The 19518-nt window shown below is 42.9% G+C and overlaps 1 protein-coding gene across 1 annotated transcript in view; it reads left to right on the forward strand.

Moving 5' to 3' along the window:
* scube1 (signal peptide, CUB domain, EGF-like 1) overlaps positions 1 to 19518 on the forward strand; it is an 84446-nt gene that overhangs the window by 44079 nt on the left and 20849 nt on the right. Inside the window, 4 exon segments of the mRNA XM_029462164.1 lie at positions 2310 to 2438; positions 4466 to 4582; positions 10108 to 10197; positions 16472 to 16588. Of these exon segments, the coding sequence (XP_029318024.1) occupies positions 2310 to 2438; positions 4466 to 4582; positions 10108 to 10197; positions 16472 to 16588 (453 nt within the window).

Raw genomic sequence — 19518 nt, forward strand, 5'->3', positions numbered from 1 at the left:
GAAGGGACATTATTCACCATGGTGACCAGGAAAGGGGTGTGTCTTTAAACACATCTAAAGTCTGGTGCAACATGCAAAACTTAAGAAGTAAAGATGCAAAAATAACGACAATCGCGTTAATCACTTTGTGTTTACGGTTATTTATTTGGTTATACGTTTGCGGATTTACATTTCATTCTTATAATTTGAAATACTTACTACATTTTAAATCTTCCACATGGTGTTTCCACATTGTTTGGAGAGCATATCCAGTATTTGGATTCTTATCTGCAACAAAATAAACATAGTGCTGGACTGTCATGATTTATAGAACACCTGAATGCTGAGAATAATAAAGGATAAATTGTGCAAACTTTACAGACGGACGGCATTATGTCTCAGTTAGTTCATTGGTCATCAACTTGTTGGTGCATTCAAGAATGATGGTAATCTAGGCAGAAATGTTCAAATTGTGGAAAATCCTTATAGGCTGAAATGGAAAAGTATGTTTGGTGTATACTCGGGGCAAGGGGATAATAATAGTCCCGTAAATTATGCTTCAGTGTTAAGTGATTCATTAAATTCCCCCAAATTTTAGTATTTACATTCTATCATTTACTTTGTGACAGAGCAACAATGGGAATGTTTGTCTTGTCTCAATACGTTTCAAGCTGACCAATCACAGTCCTTGTTGACTCCCGTTTTATCTCTGTAGATGCTGTAGTAACTTCTGAGGATGGACTGTCTCATAAAATCGTAAAGTCGTTTAAAAATCCACATATGCTGACACTAAAAACTAATCATTTCTGTCTTTGTCCGTAGCCAAACCTTGTACCAAATTTAATTAAACCTACCTATTACTTCTTTAATCATTTATAAAAAGGTCCATTCCGAATTGATATAAGTCTTTCTAAATGAATTTAATTTGAGTTACGGCATTTTAAATAACTCAGGTCTGGCTTAAATGTATTATACTTATAATTATCACTTATATAATTAGCATTTCATGCTGCAATATTGGACCAAGTCTCATAAGTGTACCTGAAACTCCTAACTGCTAAATCTCCCAGCTGCCATCAAACTACAGCTCTAGTGCTGAAGCACTAACTTAAACCGTCAGCACTAGAGCTACAAACTCCCCAAAGAATGATGTTGAGAACGTAGACGTGTCAATGGAAATGTGTTAATGTGCTTATATGTTAGCCCCACATCTTCAAAAGAGGAGACAGAAGAAAGAAGACATAATAACTAGAACTTTGATCATCTTGGAGTGTAATAAAGCTGTAAACACATACAATATAATACTTTGTGAAAGAAGCCATCTTTTGCAAGTGAAGACATTTGATTACAGCACCCCCCTCAAAAACTAACTTCTCCAGTTCTTCCCAGAGCTCAGTGATATCTTTGGCTGGCTTCTCCTTCCCTATTTGCCTCTCTAGAGAGCATTGGCCCTCTGTCCTCCTCCTCCTTGCTTCCTCCCCCAGCTGATGAAGATTTAAACACTGGCCTATTTAGAATAGTATTGCCACAGTGTGCTCTACAAATCACCGGGATAGGAGACCACATCAAACAGGCTCGGGTGAAAGTATGAAGGGATGGCGGGATCAGACGAGTAGGAGGACAGACTGCCAGCCGTGTCAGCGCTGACAAGAAGAAGCCTTGGATCCGTGACAGCTGAAGACATGGGCTGAGCAGAGTCATAAATTAAGGCGCAGGGCTTTATTGGTGCTGATGAGGAGGAGGAAATGTGTCTGGATTTTAGTGTGTGAGAGAGTGGAATTTCAGAAAGCATAAAACTAGGTTTTAACAATTACAAAGGAAAACAGTGGTTTTGAAAATGATGCTCGCTGGCAGGCTGTAAGACTCCGCAACTCATGCTGCGTACTCCATCATAAACAAATGTGTTCTGGGTTTTTTTTGTCTAGAATAAAAGGAAAAGGAGTTTAACCCTGTGTGACAATAAATTAATTTGTCAGCAGTGGACTATTTCAGTGTGTCATGTGGTTCTAGCGTTGTCTCATTTATAGTGTATGCTGAGGTGAGCTGCAGATTCAGCTGATAAGGGTTGGGCTAATTTAGAATATGTTTTTCATGTATTGCAGATCTGATCAAACCACGCCCACACAGTCCTGATGAAGCAGAGTGGATCTTTCTCAATAAATCATAACCAAAGATGTCTTCTCACTGTTGCTCATGAATATTTAGATTGGAAGTTTCTTTCTACATTTCTACACTCGAGTGTGGCAGTGGAGACGATGACTTGTTCACTTCTGTACAATCAGACACAAGTTCCACAGCTCTGATCCTTTGTCTCTCTGTCCCCTGCACAGATGGGATGAACTGCATGAACAAGGACCACGGCTGTGCCCACATCTGCAGAGAGGCTCCAGGCAAAGGCGGGGTGTCGTGCGAGTGTCGTCCTGGCTTTGAGCTGGCCAAAAACCAGAAAGGCTGCATATGTACGTATCACACACACACACACACACACAGGAAGTAACACTTCTGTGTAACACTTTCCGTCATCTGTTAATCTTTAGTCAATTGACTTGTCATTTTACAATTCACATGGTAGCAAGGTATTAACACTTTGTTTCGTAGACTTGATTTTATTGAGATTACATACTGGTGCAATGAAGGATCTAAACTGTTTCTATAATAAACATCTGTAATAGCAATGATGGACAAGTTCCAGTAGGCCTTCAGCGGTAAAATATGAGGGTGGACATTTAATACCAAAATCAGTAAAGCGTTTCAGGCCAAGCTGAAGGTGCTGAAGGATTCAGTAGAGAGAATTCATGTCTCTAACTCCCCCCTCGCAGCTCCATCCCTGTTGCTCACTCTTCACGCCGAGTGCCTGCAGCCATGGAATTTAGGGCTGCTGTTTTTGAGGGGGGAAAAAAATAAGCTTTTAGTTACGATTTGTTTGGCATCACATCTTGTTCTCCTCTCAGACGACGAGAGTGTAAAGATTGTGAAAGCCTCCGAAAGGCTCTAGTGCGTCACCTGCTGTGATAATATTTCATTAGTGGCGAGGGACTCAGTGCTGTGCCGGCTTGTTGAGCATGGCGGCACATGACGGTAGTAGAGAAATGTCTACACACATCTTCACTTCTTTCTCGTCTCATGTCCTCTCCATTTTGCCTCTTGTTCTGTCTCCCACATCCTCTCACGTCTTCACTTTCTGCCTCACCCTTTTGCATCTCTTCCTTTTCTTTTTTCTCTTGAAAAGACCTAAAAACACTCCAAATTAGGGATCTGAAAAGTTAAGCAAAAGCTTCTGAAAAGGGTATTGGCACTTGCTTTTCCTTTCCCTCTCAAGAACTGTCAAAATGAGGCATATTAGGAGATAAAAATGTTGGACGAATCACAAACATCTCAAATAGTTAGTGTTTGAAAACTCTATTTGTTTTTTTTTTATGGCAAACTCCATCTAAATAGTTTGTGACCCGTTAAAAAGCACAACTCAGCTGGCTGTTTTAGGGCCAAGTTGAAAGCTCGTTTCTCTGGTGGATAAGGGCGAAGGTTTGTGAGTTCTCAAAAAAGCTCCAAGAAAGATCCTGCAGTGAAACCTCCTCGTTACAATCTCCCACCCTCCCCGTATCTCTCCTCGACGGGTTCATTCTCCTTCCCAATCTTCCACATCTTTTCTCATCCCTCGTGTTGTTCACATTCTTTCAAATTGTTTTTCTTTCTCAAGAAATCATTTAGAAAAATAAATCTTTTCTCTTTCCCTCACCGTTTTCCTTCTTCAGGCCCCTCTTGACCTCAAGTTTTTCAGGAAGTTAGGAAGCCTTTTAAGAACTGATTTTAAAACACAGGAACCTAGTCCGAGTGGGACAACGGCCCCCCCAACCTTACCAAAGTAATCATTTAAGCTCATTAGCCAGAGACCATGAGCCAGACTTGTTCTGCCCCTAACCCTAAACAACAAAAACACAAACTGTCCCAATAACTACGATATATAATATGTATATATATGTAAATATGATATACTTTTTGAAATAATTTCAAATGAACAAATGAAAATGATTTTCTTTCTACTTTTTCTACCTGACCCTCTTTCTTTCTTTCTCCCTGTGTACTTCCTTCTCCCTCTTTCTCACACACCTCTCTCCATCTAATTCTCCTCTTCTCCCTTTCTTTATATTCCTCTTTCTCCCTTTTGTCCTCTCTTATTCCTTCTCGTCAAACTATTGTTTTTCTTTCCCTCTCGATTTATCACTCTCACCGTTTCTCTCTTTATCTCTCTGTCTGTCTTTATATCATTCCTTCATTCTCCACTTCTCCCTCTCTTCATCTTGTTATGGCCCCCCTCCCACCGGTCATGTCAAGCCGTACATCAAGTACAGCATCATTTTATGCTTGTTATATTGTTATAGTAGCTAAATAAAGAACTAGTGGACATTTAAAATGTCATGAGCCATGTTTTACACATAATATACAAGCCTAGGGGTGAGACTTGAATGTGCGTGTGTGTTGTCTGCAGTGACGTGTAACTATGGAAACGGCGGTTGTCAGCACACATGTGATGACACGGACACAGGGCCGGTGTGTGGCTGCCACCAGAAGTACGCCCTGCACTCAGACAGCAAGACCTGCATCGGTGAGTGACAACCAAGATGGCTTCCCAGTTCACGTACACACACATACCCTGAAGCCCTCACAGCTGTTTGACTGTAACATCTGTTTCCTGATAGAAGGCCTAGTCAGTGTAGAACAGCTGATACAAGAAGCAAAGTAACAAAACGAGGAAGCATGTTGGGGGGGTTTGGGGTTGGAGTTGGAAAGTTGACAGATAGATCATCTCCGAGCTCCACAACAGCCCTCCCCCGCTTCTCTCAACGCGATAAAGATTAAGAACGAGACCTTATTCAGTCAATCCTTTTTAATGAAAGTTGTCTTCTTGCAAAGTTCATCGTGCCTCTAACCGGCATTAGTGGTGCAAAAAATACGCATGATGTTATGGACTTAATTATTATTCATTGAACTTTTTTACAAGCTAAAATCAAACAATTAATGTAGCGCAGCATTAAACATGTTTTTAATAACATTTTTATTTCAAGCACAAAATTAAAGTTATTGCCCTGAATAGGTGCGATTGTTAGGATTGAAGGATTTTTATAAACAAAATGTATAAATAATTCAATGTCCCTAGCTAGAGCTTTGCATACTGAGAGTACCTCGCTTGATGTCTGTCAATTATCAAACTACTAGATATCATCTCCCACTCTGAAAAAGTCATTCATCATGTCAAAGCTCAGTTGGCTCAGTGATCCCAGCAGGCAGCTCTCTGCCCAAACAGAACCATGCCTCCACATCCTCGCTCTCACATAATGGATATTCATTTTTATCTTGCTATTTTCCCAATCAGTAGAGGATGAATAAGGCGTTCCAGGTAAGTGGAGTTGTTCATAACTGTTTTTTTCCACCTCCTTCTTTGCTGATATACATGTAAGACATAGTTTGTAGAGCCTGAAAGTAATTGTTATCACAACTTCTTCTGCTCTTAGTCAGTCCAGCTTGTTCCAGTGCCACTGGTTGTAGCTTGAGTAGTTTGGCCTCAAGGGCCTGTACTCTATGGAGCCAAGGCAGGCATTAAGGTGTTGATCATTTGTGCACACACATTTGCACCTCAAATTAATAATTAAATCAGTAAGTAAGTATTCAAAGAGAGAACTGAAGTTACACAATGCCTCTCATAACTGAATTTGATAAATTGGATTTAGCAGTCATGTTGGTTTCATTTGTCCTAGCCCGTGGACAGTGTTGATGCTTCATTGGATGCTGTTTCATATCTTTATTGTTTACTATTGCTGGCCAGTTTATATATATATATATATATATATATATATATATATATATATATATATATATATATATATATATATATATATATATATATATATATATATAGCTGTACCTGTGTAATGCAATACATAATAAAGAAAGTGGTCAGATCGTATACGGTCTAAATGGGACGCTTGGGTTGAACACAGTTTCATGTTGATTCTGGATTATTGTATGTAAATGTTTTAAGCATTTTGGCTGTTAAACACAATGTTCTGTTTCTGTTCTTTCACTTGGTGTTGGAATTATTAACTTGAAGGTAAGACTAAATAATCTGTGTGCAAAACACATAAAACAACGTACATTTAATCCCTAGTGGGCTCAGGTAATATCAATAGTCGGCTATGTTAATGACAACACTTGTTTTAAGGCATGACACATGGCTTGTCTAAAAACGCTAAAGCAACAATTTAACAATTACGTTAATTTTTTTAAAGATTTGGCCCTACACTGTAACACTCTAAGACTCTAAGTAGGAATGCGTATAGAATTTGCTTTGAACTTTGAGGTAACAGCTCTTCTAACAGATGAAAGCAAAGACCTTTGCTGGCACGGGAACCCCTAAAAAAAGGGAAGGTCTCTGCCCTTTTCTAAAAGAACTGCCATGTGGTCTGTCAAGAGTAAAGACACAATCCAAATCATTTACTAAAAACTCCTCAAAACTCCAGGATTAATGGGTATAATTTAGATTGACATCTGATATCCAGCAGTTTATCAAATTTGGAAAGTTTAGCTTTATAAAATCACCCAACACCAAACCACAGTCTGAACTGATGTCTTCTTTGGCCGCTTCACAATTCACAATTGATACACCAGAAAAGGTGTTCATAGCACTTCATTCTAACCAGAAGTCCCTGAAGCAGCTCCGAGCTTGGAATCAGAATTTGTTTTCACTTCCCTCCTGCCAGAATCTCTAACCCGGCAGGATTACAGGTCACCAAATCTCTGTCTAATTAGTGAGTTGCTTGAGTCCATGTGACCTTTGTTTACAAGTTGTGGTTCATTTGTAATTGGGCAGCGACACCTTAATGAACCAAACAAAAATCAAGTTAACCTTTCCATTTGGTTCAAACCAAAGAAAACAAAGAGAAAGTGTGATTAAACATGTTGTTCCATTTGAGATTATAACCATCTGCACAACTCAGAACAAGACACACACTCATCCCTGGCTGTGAACTGAGAAACATCCCAGAATGATTTTGATACCACACAAGGACACACAATTATCTGATGTAATGTTGATGTGCTGTCCTTCCTGCTGTGTCCGTACACTGGAAACACCTCCCTCTTTCTCTCCATACCCCCACCCCCCCCCCCCCCCCAGCCCCCTCGCTCTCCCTTACTACTGGAGCAGTTTGCTGTGCTGCTCGGTTTTGACTGCCGATAACCCCTTTTTCTTTCCAGCTGCTTTGAAGAAGATCACACCATCAAGGAAAGGCTGCGAAGAGGAAGCAAAACGAGAGAGAACCCTCCTCTCCCTCCTTTCCCAATGTCTTGTGTCTTTTCTCTCTCTTTGTCTCTCTTCATACTTTGATGAGAGAAAGGACCTCTGTGTCTCCGGACTAGGTGTCCCAATTGCTCTTTGGACCTACCTTTACCTATCCCCACCCTCCCTTTGACTCTTTCTATGTAGCGCTGTCCCTCTGCTCCTCCTCCCTCCTCCTCCTCCTCCTCCTCCTCCTCCTCCTCCTCCTCCTCCTCCTCCTGCTGCTTTCTGGTGATAGTACCTGATTGCCTGTCTTGTCTGAGCATCCATGTTAAAACCAAATCAGGTGGATTTAAAGGATTAATCCTCAGTGCACAAGAGGAAAGAATGACTCTGGGTGGTGGGGGAGGGGGGTCGGGGGGCCCACGTCTTAGACTCTGTGGTTAAAAATGGACATCTCAATTGCAGCCTGATCTTAGGTTAAGCTCCCTCCAAAGCAAACCTAACCTTATCCTCCTCCACCTCTCTCTCTCTACCTCCTCATCCTCCACCTCCCAAACAAAAAGCAAGCGACTCGTCGAAAACCAAAAATCTGCCAACAACAACATGACCTTCATGCCTTGTCCCCATCCGTCAGCCCCCTTCCTTGCTCCATACACCATAATAGAGAGGCAGGAGCTTACACTGCTAACCATCCTTTCTACTGCATGTCTCCACTCACATGAGCCACATCGTCCAATTGTCTGCCACTGCCTCTTTCACTAATCATTCCGATCATCTGTCTGTCTGTCTGTGTGTCTGTCTGTGTGTCTGTCTGTCTGTCTGTCTGTCTGTCTGTCTGTCTGTCTGTCTATCTGTCTGTCTGTCTGTCTGCTTGTCCAGCTGCATGGGAGAGCCTGCACTTCATTTGTATGGTTTTCACTTTTTTCTGGATTCTTTTTTTTTTATTCTTTCATTTTTTGATTGAAGTACATTTTTTATTGCTGTTGTTGTTTTTAGTGACCCTGGTCCTTCTGTTTCCTTCCAGTGCATTGGTATTTACCATTCTCCTAGCTGTAGTAGTGTAGAGTGATTTAACTCTTCCCCCTCCTCGCCCTGTGGTCCGGCTCTCTAAAACACTCCCCTCTCTGTGGGCCTCCAACCACTGCTTAGCCCTATAGACTCTTTAGAAGCGAGTGGCAGGGACTCCTCTCTTCCCAGCCCTTCTCAACCTGTCTTATGCATCCACCCCTCTCTCTCTCACACACACACACACACACACACACACACACACACACACACACACACACACACACACACACACACACACAACACACACTCACTCGCATTTTATCTCCCTCTCTGACCGATTTTTTCACACAATTAAGAAAGCAGACACTCAAAAGCATGCAGACTGGTATGCACAAGCTCTCGATTCAACAATTACACACACAGACACACACACACACAGACACACACACACACACACACACACACACACACACACACACACACACACACACACACACACCCACATCCATACAGCCACATTTCACTCGTTAGCTGAGCACCAGAAAGCCTCCATTCATCCCTGAGTGTACTTCAGAGAGTCCAGTACACTTTGTCCATCAAGCGCCTGAGAGGAGAGAGAGAAAACGGTCGTGGGCCAGGGCCGGGGAATGGAAGGAACATTAATTACCCCCATATCCACCCCCTCACCAGCCATAGGACTGTGTGTATACATCAAAGCCCAGTCCTATAGTGGCAAGTGGCGTCTATTCACGGAGAGATGCTCATTCAGGCCCATGAAAGGCCGCCTCCCTCCCCGCTATCGTCCAACCCACCATCCCCAACACCGCACCACATGCATGCCATCCTAACAGCGATCTCATCCCCTTCTACAACCATCGCCAGGGCCACCTTCCTCCCTCTCCTCACCCTCCACCCTTCAGCCCCCCACCTCCGCTGCCCAGCATTGGGAACGTGGTTTTTCCAGCGTTGACTGTTAAAGCCAGTTGTGATGTGTTCCATAGACAAACAGGCAACCAGCACTGCCCCCAGACTACCTCCTCCTACTTTTTTATTTCTCTGCATGCCCTTCAAACCCCATTTCTCAGTGATTCTGTCTTTCCTCATCCTTTTCTACGTCGCTCTCTTTTTCTCTACTCTGTTCATCATTCCCGTCATACATCTGGTCATTGCTCGGTCGTTCGAGCACCTCCCTCTGCTGTTCTCGCCATTCTCCGCTTCACCACCCTTTCTCCTCTCTCTTGTCGTCATCGTCACTTCCTTTTTCTTTGCTTCCGTCTCAATTCCCACATTTAAGACAGCTTGTCTTGGAGATGTTGGACATGTATCCTCCCCTCCCTTTCTTTCTCGTCTTCTTCCTCCATCCTAACGCAAGGGAATCATTGCTGACAAAGTGTGGCTGTTTGATATGGAAGACAGAAACTCCATCTGCGACAACAGCAACGTCATCATCAGAATTAAAATCCCCCTTAATGTTCACCCCAACCCCATTCCATCCCTAAAACCCCACACCTCTAACCCTCTTTTTTTGTTGGCTTTTTTCATATGTAAGCCCTGAACCTCCCCCCCTCCCTCCCTACCTACTTGCCTATCTACCGCTTCATTTTGTAAGCTACACACTGATACTGATATTTCATTTATTTTGTTTTGTTCTTTTGTTTGCTCTGGGGGATTTATCATTTGTTTGGGGATTAACACTCTAACAGGGATTTTGGCGCTTCTTCATCGCTTCTTGCTTCTTGGCTTTGGTTTTTTGCTCAAACGCCAAGAGGGGCTGAAGGTCTGGTCATTTGGGCTTCTCATTAACCTGCTGCTCACTGTTTGTCCCCTTGTCACTTGTGTTTTAGAGAAAGATGAGGCTGCAATTGAGAGCTCTGAGTTCAATGCCACGTCAGTAGCTGATGTGGACAAGCGGGTGAAACGGCGGCTACTTATGGGTAACTCTTTTCTTCCTCTTTCTATGTGTTGCCATGGCGCTTGTGCTTGTATCCCCGACTCCACTCCTCTCCGTTCCTCCTCGTCCTCCTCTCTCTGTCTTTATTTTGTTTATTTTTTGTAAACCTTTGATGCCCACTGTGTCTCCCACAGTCAGTTTTGTTGCTACTGTATCTAACGTGATGAAAACGGAGTGAAACAGGTCGCTGTTTTTCTTTTTAAACCGGTCCTCCCTAACTCTACCTACCAAATCTCGGGATGGCTCTAAGGTTTTCTCAATGACTAACATTTACTTTCCCAGTTGCACCTTACTCCAAATGTTATGTGTTTCATTCCCCTCATTTTTGATTACCCATGTTGTAAAACACCAAAGCAAAAAAAAACCCTGAAAAGCTTGTGGACCCATCTTGTTGAGCTTGACCGATAATTATTGAACTACACCGTGAACGCTTTGCACTTGGCAGAATACAAAAACAATCAAAAACCATAATCCTCAGAAGAGGCAGTAATTACCAGTCCCATGATATCCTCAGCCATCTCAGTCCTTAGGGAATCATTTGTAAGGCTTTGTGTGTAGGCCTGACAACCCTGTGACCACATTTATCTTTGCTCCCAAAACTTTAATTCTATTCTAGTTCTTTCATCATCAGATATTTAAAATGACATCAATGGTTGGTCTTTTGGTTGGATGATTGCAAGTGAAACATTAGATGGAAATTGTCAAATATTGCTTTTTCTCTGGGAGCCGCATGAAACACACTCAAGAAGCCCTGGGAATCGTTGGACCATGGAAACACTGATCTAACCAGTTTATTAAGTTGTTCTTTGTGGAGTTCTGTTCCTGCTATCAAGGACTTATACTACAAAACCAAATGAGTAGACCATCATTTGGTTTCTGAGGGACTGCATCCTGCCACTTCTTACTTTCAGATTTCAACCCATCATTTAATAAATGAATGAATGTTTTCCTGTAACTTGATCGATCAGACCTTTCGAAGCTCTACTTTCGTCCTTGAATTTAACCTTTCTTTTATTTTCTAAGACAGCGGTACATTGGAAAGCCCTCCCGGTGTCTGGTGCTCCATATCCATGTGCTGTGCAGTCTGTAGTCTATAAAGCCACATTCTATACTTGAACACATTTTATTTCAGCAGGTTCTGCTGCTTGGAAGAAGAGTGGAGCATTTTATTTTCCTCATTCATATTCTACCTCTCTGTTCTTTTCTCCTCTCCCTCAATTATCTTTTAAGTGAATATTTGATTTCTCCTCACTCCACACTAAACCCTGCTTCACCTCCTGTTGTACCAGCATGTCACCTGTCCTGATGACGCTCCACTTGTAACCTGAAGTGTTCCAGTGCTGCTCTACTGTACGTCATGTACACCTCACTGTGATTACGTTGGTTTTCCTTTCAAATCAACCCCTCCACATTAAGACCAGCTTCAGCTGCACCTCTGGCCGGTGATGCAGTGTGTTAAAGGCTCTGAGGACACTATGCCTTGTCTATCTCAGAAATGTGCACAGATGGAAACAACGGAATGAAGTTTGCAAAAATAAATGACTTACTCATGTCAGCCAAAACTCTGTTGAGGTTGACTTGACCACTAAACTTACATGGTGATAAATGTGAAACTTATTCAGCTTGGGTGAATCTGGCAGAATTTCACGAGAGCTGCACTACACTTTGGCTCAGCAGGTTCTGGGTTTGATCCCTGGCTCACGTCAAGGTGTTCTTGGACAAGACACTGAACATTTAAATGACTTGCACGGTAGCCTGCTGAAATTTTGAAATTTATAAAGGTCCAGGCAGTCCAAATATTATCCTAAAACCTTTATCTTAACAGCAAATGTATCAGTTGTAGTAAATTGAACTTAGCAGTAGACATTTAGACCCACCGTGTCTTCAAAACACAATCTCAAGTTGAAGCAGTGTCATATACATGTTGAATTTGGAATTCAAGGTTTGTAATTTATGTTCTAACATCCTTGGGTAGTAACCCTAAGTGAAATGACCAGTTTGTCATGCCTATGTGCATGAACAAACACATGTCCATGCACGTGATAGCTGAGAACCCAGAGGCCGTCCCAATGCTGCAGCAGTATGTTAGATTTGACACAGCTATCAGTTTGTCTGATTCCTCTGACATGCAGTGGTGCTCCTGTCTTTGCCCTGGCTGCCATCACACAGTGCAGACAACGTGCTGATCAAGACAAATGGATGTGCAACCGAGGCTCTAATGAAAAGGCGCTGCTGAGACCAGGACAGGCTAGAGAAAGCGAGGGAGCGAGCCCAGAAGGGAAGCAGAGGGCAGAGAAGAGAAGGAGCGTGGGCGACTTGATGAGAAGTACATCTGAGACATTTCATGATGTTGACATTGAAGGAAAATCAGGAGCCAGGTGCTGGACACATGTGAGCAGAGTGTCAAAAGAGAGACTCAGTGGTGCTACAGCGGCCCTGGATTCCAAATAAACCATCACCCCAGGACAGACAGAACTAAGCTGAGGTGTGTTTATGTGTGTGTGCACAGTAGGTGTATCCATATAGCGTGATTGCAGGCCCGAGCCATGCTGACTGACAGCTGATTTAGGTGCCCATCACAGGGAAAAAGGGGATCTTGTTGAGTGCTGACAGGTGATCGTGCCCCTCTCACCTTTTTCCAAAAGTGCAGCGGTTGCTGTGACTTGGCATAATGCTTTAGTATACTCAGTGCTCATGGCTTTCTCTCTCATGCTCTCCAGCTTTAATCAATAGAACATGTGTCCTCGTCTCACGAAGAGAGCGGTCAGCGTTTCCATGAGAAGAGTGTGACGGACATGTGTAAACTTACTGTTTTCCCTCTCATTCCTCTGCCCCTTGCTCACATATTGTCATCCCCACACATGAAGTTGCCAGCCTTGTTCAGTCTGCAAGAGGAGAGTCGTGTTCAGTTGCTTTCATCGAGGCGGCCTCCCATCACCTGAAATCCTCTTAGAATTGTGCATCGTCTTGTAAATATGTTGCCACTTCTTTCTTCCTCCATTCATATGGATTGCATCTTGAGTCAAAGCACCCAATGACTGGTCTTTATCAACTAAGAAGGCCTGAATAAAATAAAAAATAAAATTGTACATGATGTTCAGATTCCTGACTTATCTGAATACAGAAACCACAAAGTTCCTAACCAACCTCTATGATCCTGATGATGATGATGATCATGATGATGATGATGATGATCCTGATGATCCTGATGATGATAATGATGATGATTCTAAAAAGTCAAAAACATTTAAGACATGGAACAAAGATAGGCTACACACAGTTAACAAACCCCACAGACAATATAAGGAAGACATGCAACAGTAGCACATTTAGAAATGCCAACTTATTACTACTATTATTACTTAAACATATTTAATATATATAATATATAAGTGAAAGTGAATGAAGTTCAGGAATGTACTCAATAGTAAATTGCCTAGAATGGACAGCAGGTCTTTTTAGATAAATAGCTCAACATTTTGGTAAATACATTTTGTTTTCTTGCGAAGAGTTAGATGAGAAGATCGATGCCGGTCACATATCTGTATATATGAAGCTGCAGCCAGGAGGCAGTTAGCTTAGCTTAGCATAAAGACTAGAAACAGCTAGCCTGTAACTGGCTAAATGTAACAAAAATCAGCCTACCAGCATTATATCTTGCTTAATCCACACAAACGACAAAGTGTAAAAATGTTGTAGCAACACAGAATGTCTCCGGGTGCAGTGACGTAATGGAGTCTTGGTGTGAAGTGAGGTTGCTAGTCAACCAACTCAGACTCAAAACATATTTTAAATTTACTTTAGAGATGCTGGTATTTTACAAGATGTTGAACTATTCCTTTAATCCATCTGCACTGGAGCAAAAATACATTAATATATCAATGTTTATTTTGAATAAAAACACGACCTAATAACCACGACACACACACCCAGTATGTTTTATACTGGGTGTTTTGGCACGTAATCAACAGCTAATTTTACCCTTCACACCGTGAACAGTGTCAGCAGAAAATACTACAACTTTTGCAAGTGTGGTGACATTAGACAATATCTAATACAATTTTATTTTATTATTTTATTAATTTTTTTTTAACACGATAAGAAGACACCAAAGAATGATTAAACATTAAACAAACTATGTGATCACAATCCATCATTTGTGATTCCAGTAGTAATGCAGACACACACACACACACACACACACACACACACACACACACACACACACACACACACCCACACCAGGTTGGGATAGAAGTATGCAGGGTTAGATGGAGGGTGTAAAGGCTTGTAGAGGGGGGGTGAGGGGGTTATGAGGGGCTTGTCCAGCACATCAATCAGGCCCGGCGGTGCGTCTGTGTTCCCATGTTCAGTCTGGCCCCGAGGCTGGGCTGGGCGGGCCCTGGAGAGACAGGGGCTCTGAGCAGGACTGTGCTCAACCCTCACCTAATGATAGGGCCAACTGTACTCAGTATAAATCACTCTGACCCTTAAACACAACCTCCACACACATCAAGTCGACTCCCATGCACATGTACCTTTACACTCACACAAAAAGTCTTATTGGCTGTATACACCTGTGCATGTACGTAGACTTTAACCTTTAGTTATTAGATAACAATACACATTCTCACACAGACAGACAGGGACCCGAGCTGGGGAGAGAAGAGTGGACAGGGGTCTTCTGTTGTTCCCTACAGGGCTAACCCCATCAGAAAGGCTGCCTAGATCCAGCCTTCCTTCCTCTTTGCAGTTTTTCTACAACGCAACATCTATGAAACCTCCTGCATCCTTCTAAAAAAAAGAGTTTGGAATTACGAAATACTTTGATATTTGGCCTCAGAACTTCTCCAGACAGAACTAGACATGAAAAGGATTGCATGTAATGAACACAGAGCTTTGACGCATAAACACAGTGAAGAACAAATGCCGGCCAGAAAACAGATTAAGGGAAGATGCCGGGAGATTGATTGTTGTTTGGAACCGCATGAAGAAACGCAAACAAATCTTCAAATACCTTCCTGTTTCTTGATAGAAAGCATCAGCCATCTTTGTGACTCTGCATTCTGAAAGGCCATTATGTTAATGAATTGCGCTCTGGATGAGGATGTGTTTGCTCGCGTGAAAATGTCCCTCTTCACTTCTCCTCGGCACACAAATTCCTGACATTTTATTTAAATGGGAAAAAAAAGCTGCCAAAAAGGAGGGGAACATCCCCGGTGTACATGTTGCTGTTGTCCGGAAAAAGCCTTTGAATTCCATATGTCAACTTTGTGATGATGCTTTGTTTTATAGTTAACCTTTTGGGTTTCATACGGTGGGTGTATAATCCCAAGAACTACAGAAATGTCTTAACTCCTAGCCCATGTAGCTACAGCAGCAGTATATAGGATTTTCTCTGGAATTACAGAAGTCAAACGCAGTGAAAGCCGAACATTTACTAACCGAAACTTCCTTATTAGGTGTAGTTTTATTGAATCCCTTTCAACAAACATGAGTCAACGTCAAATTTCAGCTGCTTCAGCACTTTTCGAGGCCCATTGGGGAAGTGTGTGCTGAGCTTTGCTAAAGCAACAGCGGCTGGGCAGGTGAGCTAGAGTTACCATGAGCTCGTGTTTGTTTTGGGATCAGCTCAGGCAATATCCACAAGTCCCAGCAAACCTTTATCTGCGCCACGTACAAAAACATTTTTCTGGACTAAAATATATAAGCCGGTTCTGCCGAGTCTGTTCTAGACTTACAGCACTCAACCTTGCACTAACTTTATTTTTCTACCTACTTACATTAACCCTTGCTTTTTATTTGTGTTAACAATGATTTCTTGTCAAGTTTGGAAGCAGGACCAACCTTTGAGCCAAGGAATTCTTCGCCTTCCTTCATCGCCACAGTGTCATGTGTTTTGTTTTGCTGTAATGATACACAGCTGCCAATCATAAACACATATTGATTGTGACTTTCTGTGTGTATGAACACTGTATTTATCTCTCTATAAAAATGTCTCTGCTCATGAAAGCTGGAGTGTTGTGATGTAAATTCTTCATCAGTGTGTTGACAAAGCTACATGAGAAAATGCAAGAATACATTATAATTTACTGTCCTGTTGTTTGTGTATTTTTCAACTGCATGAAGCTTTGTATCAACTCACATCACCTTCAGTGTCTCCAGTTTCTTTTCCATGCTGTTTTAGAAGCAGGGGTCACATGTTAACACCCCCTTCTTCTCTTTCTCTTCCTTCATCTCTGTCCCGCCATCTGCAGAGACCTGCGCCGTGAACAACGGCGGCTGCGACAGGACATGCAAAGACACAGCCACAGGGGTGCGCTGCAGCTGCCCCGTGGGATTCACTCTGCAGCCTGATGGCAAAACCTGCAAAGGTCAGTAAATACATGAAAGTGTGTGAGGCCTTCAAGCCTTCTGTATGGGCAATGGCATGCAGCTGCTAGTCACCAAGCACTCTGAGCACTGTGTATGCAGTTGTCAGGTCCACCTGAGCCAAACCAGACCCCCGCCACCCGCTTCACTTCCAACTGCGCTGAGCTCCGGTTGCGGTCTCTGCCACAGTTGTTGATTTTGCCTCTGGGCTTTTCTCCACTTCCACCTACCTGCTGGTGACGTCAATGACAGTGGTCCGAGGAGAAGGCTGCCGCAGCGTGGGCCTGTGCATCCCAAACATATAATTGTAGTGTTATTGCTTTCCTCTAAACCTCGCTGAATGAGTACGACCTGAGGGTTCAAGCACCGGTGTTCACAAGGCAGCTTCATCTCCTCGGGGCAAAGCAGCAGTGAGAGGGCCTGGAGTGCATAATGTGTTCGATCTCTTTTGTACATGATGACAAAGTTTACAATCCGTGTTCCCTGCAGACATGCAAGCTATGCAGTCAAAATAGCACACGTTTAATACAATATCTGCTCTTTGTGTTTTCCCTCCTCTGGAGTTCATCAGGGAAACACTGTTCAGGCGTCAAGAGGAATTTTACACTGAAAAGTCAGTAACGAAGTAACAAAACCCACTTCATTTGTTTAACTCAGACCGCTGAAATGTCATATTAGCTTTAGATAAACTTTTGACTGTGGATTTTGTCCCCTATCACTTCCATGGGCAGTGCATAAGCAAGGGGGTTTCTTAATGGCAGCATTTACAGGAGGAATGAGCCAAATCTAGTTCAGTGTTCATTTGGACATGTGGCTATTGTTTTTAAGAGAGACTTTCACAATTGTGAGCCTATCCTTTAAACAAAGAATCAAAATGATTTTTTATTGCCAAGTATGTTTTCAGAAGATAGTACTGGTTGGACCTCTCTCCTCCTGTCTGTATGGATGGAGAGATGGAGTTGCGGGGCACAACCATGTGACAGACATGGTCAAGCAGTCGTCACAGCAACAAGGTGCAGGTCATGTGACAGCGGCATGACTCTTTGCGTGTCAGAGTCTGTGTGCCTCGTGTGATGTGAGCGTGCTCTTTCAAATTGTATAATGTGTGTGTGTGTTTCTGGAGTGTGTGTGATTGTGGAATGAGTGTCAGGCAGTTTGAGAATGTGGCATGTAGGTGTGTGAAATCCTAGAGCGGGAGCTGTCTCAGGCATGGCAGGCAGACGACGCGTCGGCAAACTGTAAGATGTTTGAACAGTGAGGCCCACGCTGCTCTCTCTCTCTCTCTCTCTCTCTCTCTCTCTCCTCTCTCTCTCTCTCTCTCTCTCTCTCTCCTCTCTCTCTCTCTCTCTCCTCTCTCTCTCTCTCTCTCTCTCTCTCATCAACCAATGCTGACTGTTGGTTGATCAAGTAATGAACAGCGGTCTCCTGTGTTTAAGTGTGACTCTTTGTTGACTCATCCATCCACCCCGACCTTCTCCCTACATACACAAGTCCCCTGACTGGAACGTAACCACATGTTATTTCGGGGTACTTGCTGAAACAGTTGATGCTGATGTTTTCATGCGAGGAAAGTACAGTAAAATGAAAAGCCATGTTCATGAGGCCAACCGTTTGGCTCTAGCAACCCTTCTATCAGTATCATGCTGCTGACAGGCATGTAAAACTGCAGTTGCATGCTGGGAGAACATGTCGACCAATGCTCTGATGTCAAGTTCAAGCCCAGAAGCTTGTGCGAACACTTCCACTCTGTCTCCCCAGGCGATTTGTGGTCCTGACAGAAGCCAGCATTTACAGTGGTGGAAAAATGAAAAGTTTCCCCCTTTTGTTCGGGCGTGAGTTGAGTGGGGAAGATGGATAGGAGTCTGGTCCAGCTGTGCCCCGCCCACATAATTTGGATGTGGATCAGCCCCCCGGGCTTCATAAATCCCAGAGAGGGGATCAGTGCTGAGGGGAGCTGAGAGACACAGAGCAGGCAGCGCACATCGATCAGTATCTATCACCCGGGCACCGAGCAGGAAGACGCATACTTACACACACATTTAGTGAGCTTGCTGTCAGACTCCCTGCCAGAATTCAGCTAGACCCAGACCACGATGTGCGGGACGTATAGAGTGTTGAAAAACATGGCCGTAGTCTGATATCAGCCAAAGGTCTCTGAGAGGAAGTGTTGATTTACTGCTCCACACCCATCTTTTTTAGATTTATTAAGTGAGCCAGTAATCATTCATTCATAAACATTCATATCTGGCATAGACTGTAAATATGCCAGATTTGGTTTGTCAACTATGGTTTTGAAGCCTCGAGTTTGGCATTTTGGCCGTCGCCCACTGGTGATAGAACTTAAAGCATAGGCTGCTTCATCGTCTATTGTGCCCTAAATGGGACCATAATTTACTAAATAAACATCATGCTGTATATAAAAAGACTTGAAACCAGCGATTGAGACTATAAACTCATCAGGAAAATGTTTAATGAGGTAATAAATCAAGTGAGCTGTAGGGTCATTTTCTCAGACTTCTGTACAATCAGGCTTCTCTTTGTAACCAATGGAGTCGCCAACTTGCTGGTAATCAGAAAGAATGCAGGTTTAAGGCACTTCAAGACACACAGGTTGCCTCTTGATATCTGGACAATGTGCTGGATCCTCGGTGGAGCCGGAGAACAAGTGGCAACCACATCAACTTCAGGCTTGAAAGACTCGAAGGGAATTTAGTCTTTGTCTCTCCCGTTCACGCAAGAGGGTCAGTCGGTCAAAATATATTTTCTGTTCTGCCTCTAATGGCATCCATCCAAGCAGATAGTTTTGGTCTGATTTGTACAGTTTTCTATATATACAGTATAAAGGTGAGCATGTTTTTTGTCCTCGTAGCATTGAAAAATGTCTCCACAACAAAACTACAGAACACATTATAGACAGTTCTTGTTGGAACTA

Source organism: Cottoperca gobio, chromosome 23, assembly GCF_900634415.1.
Source record: "Cottoperca gobio chromosome 23, fCotGob3.1, whole genome shotgun sequence".
NCBI lineage: Eukaryota > Metazoa > Chordata > Actinopteri > Perciformes > Bovichtidae > Cottoperca > Cottoperca gobio.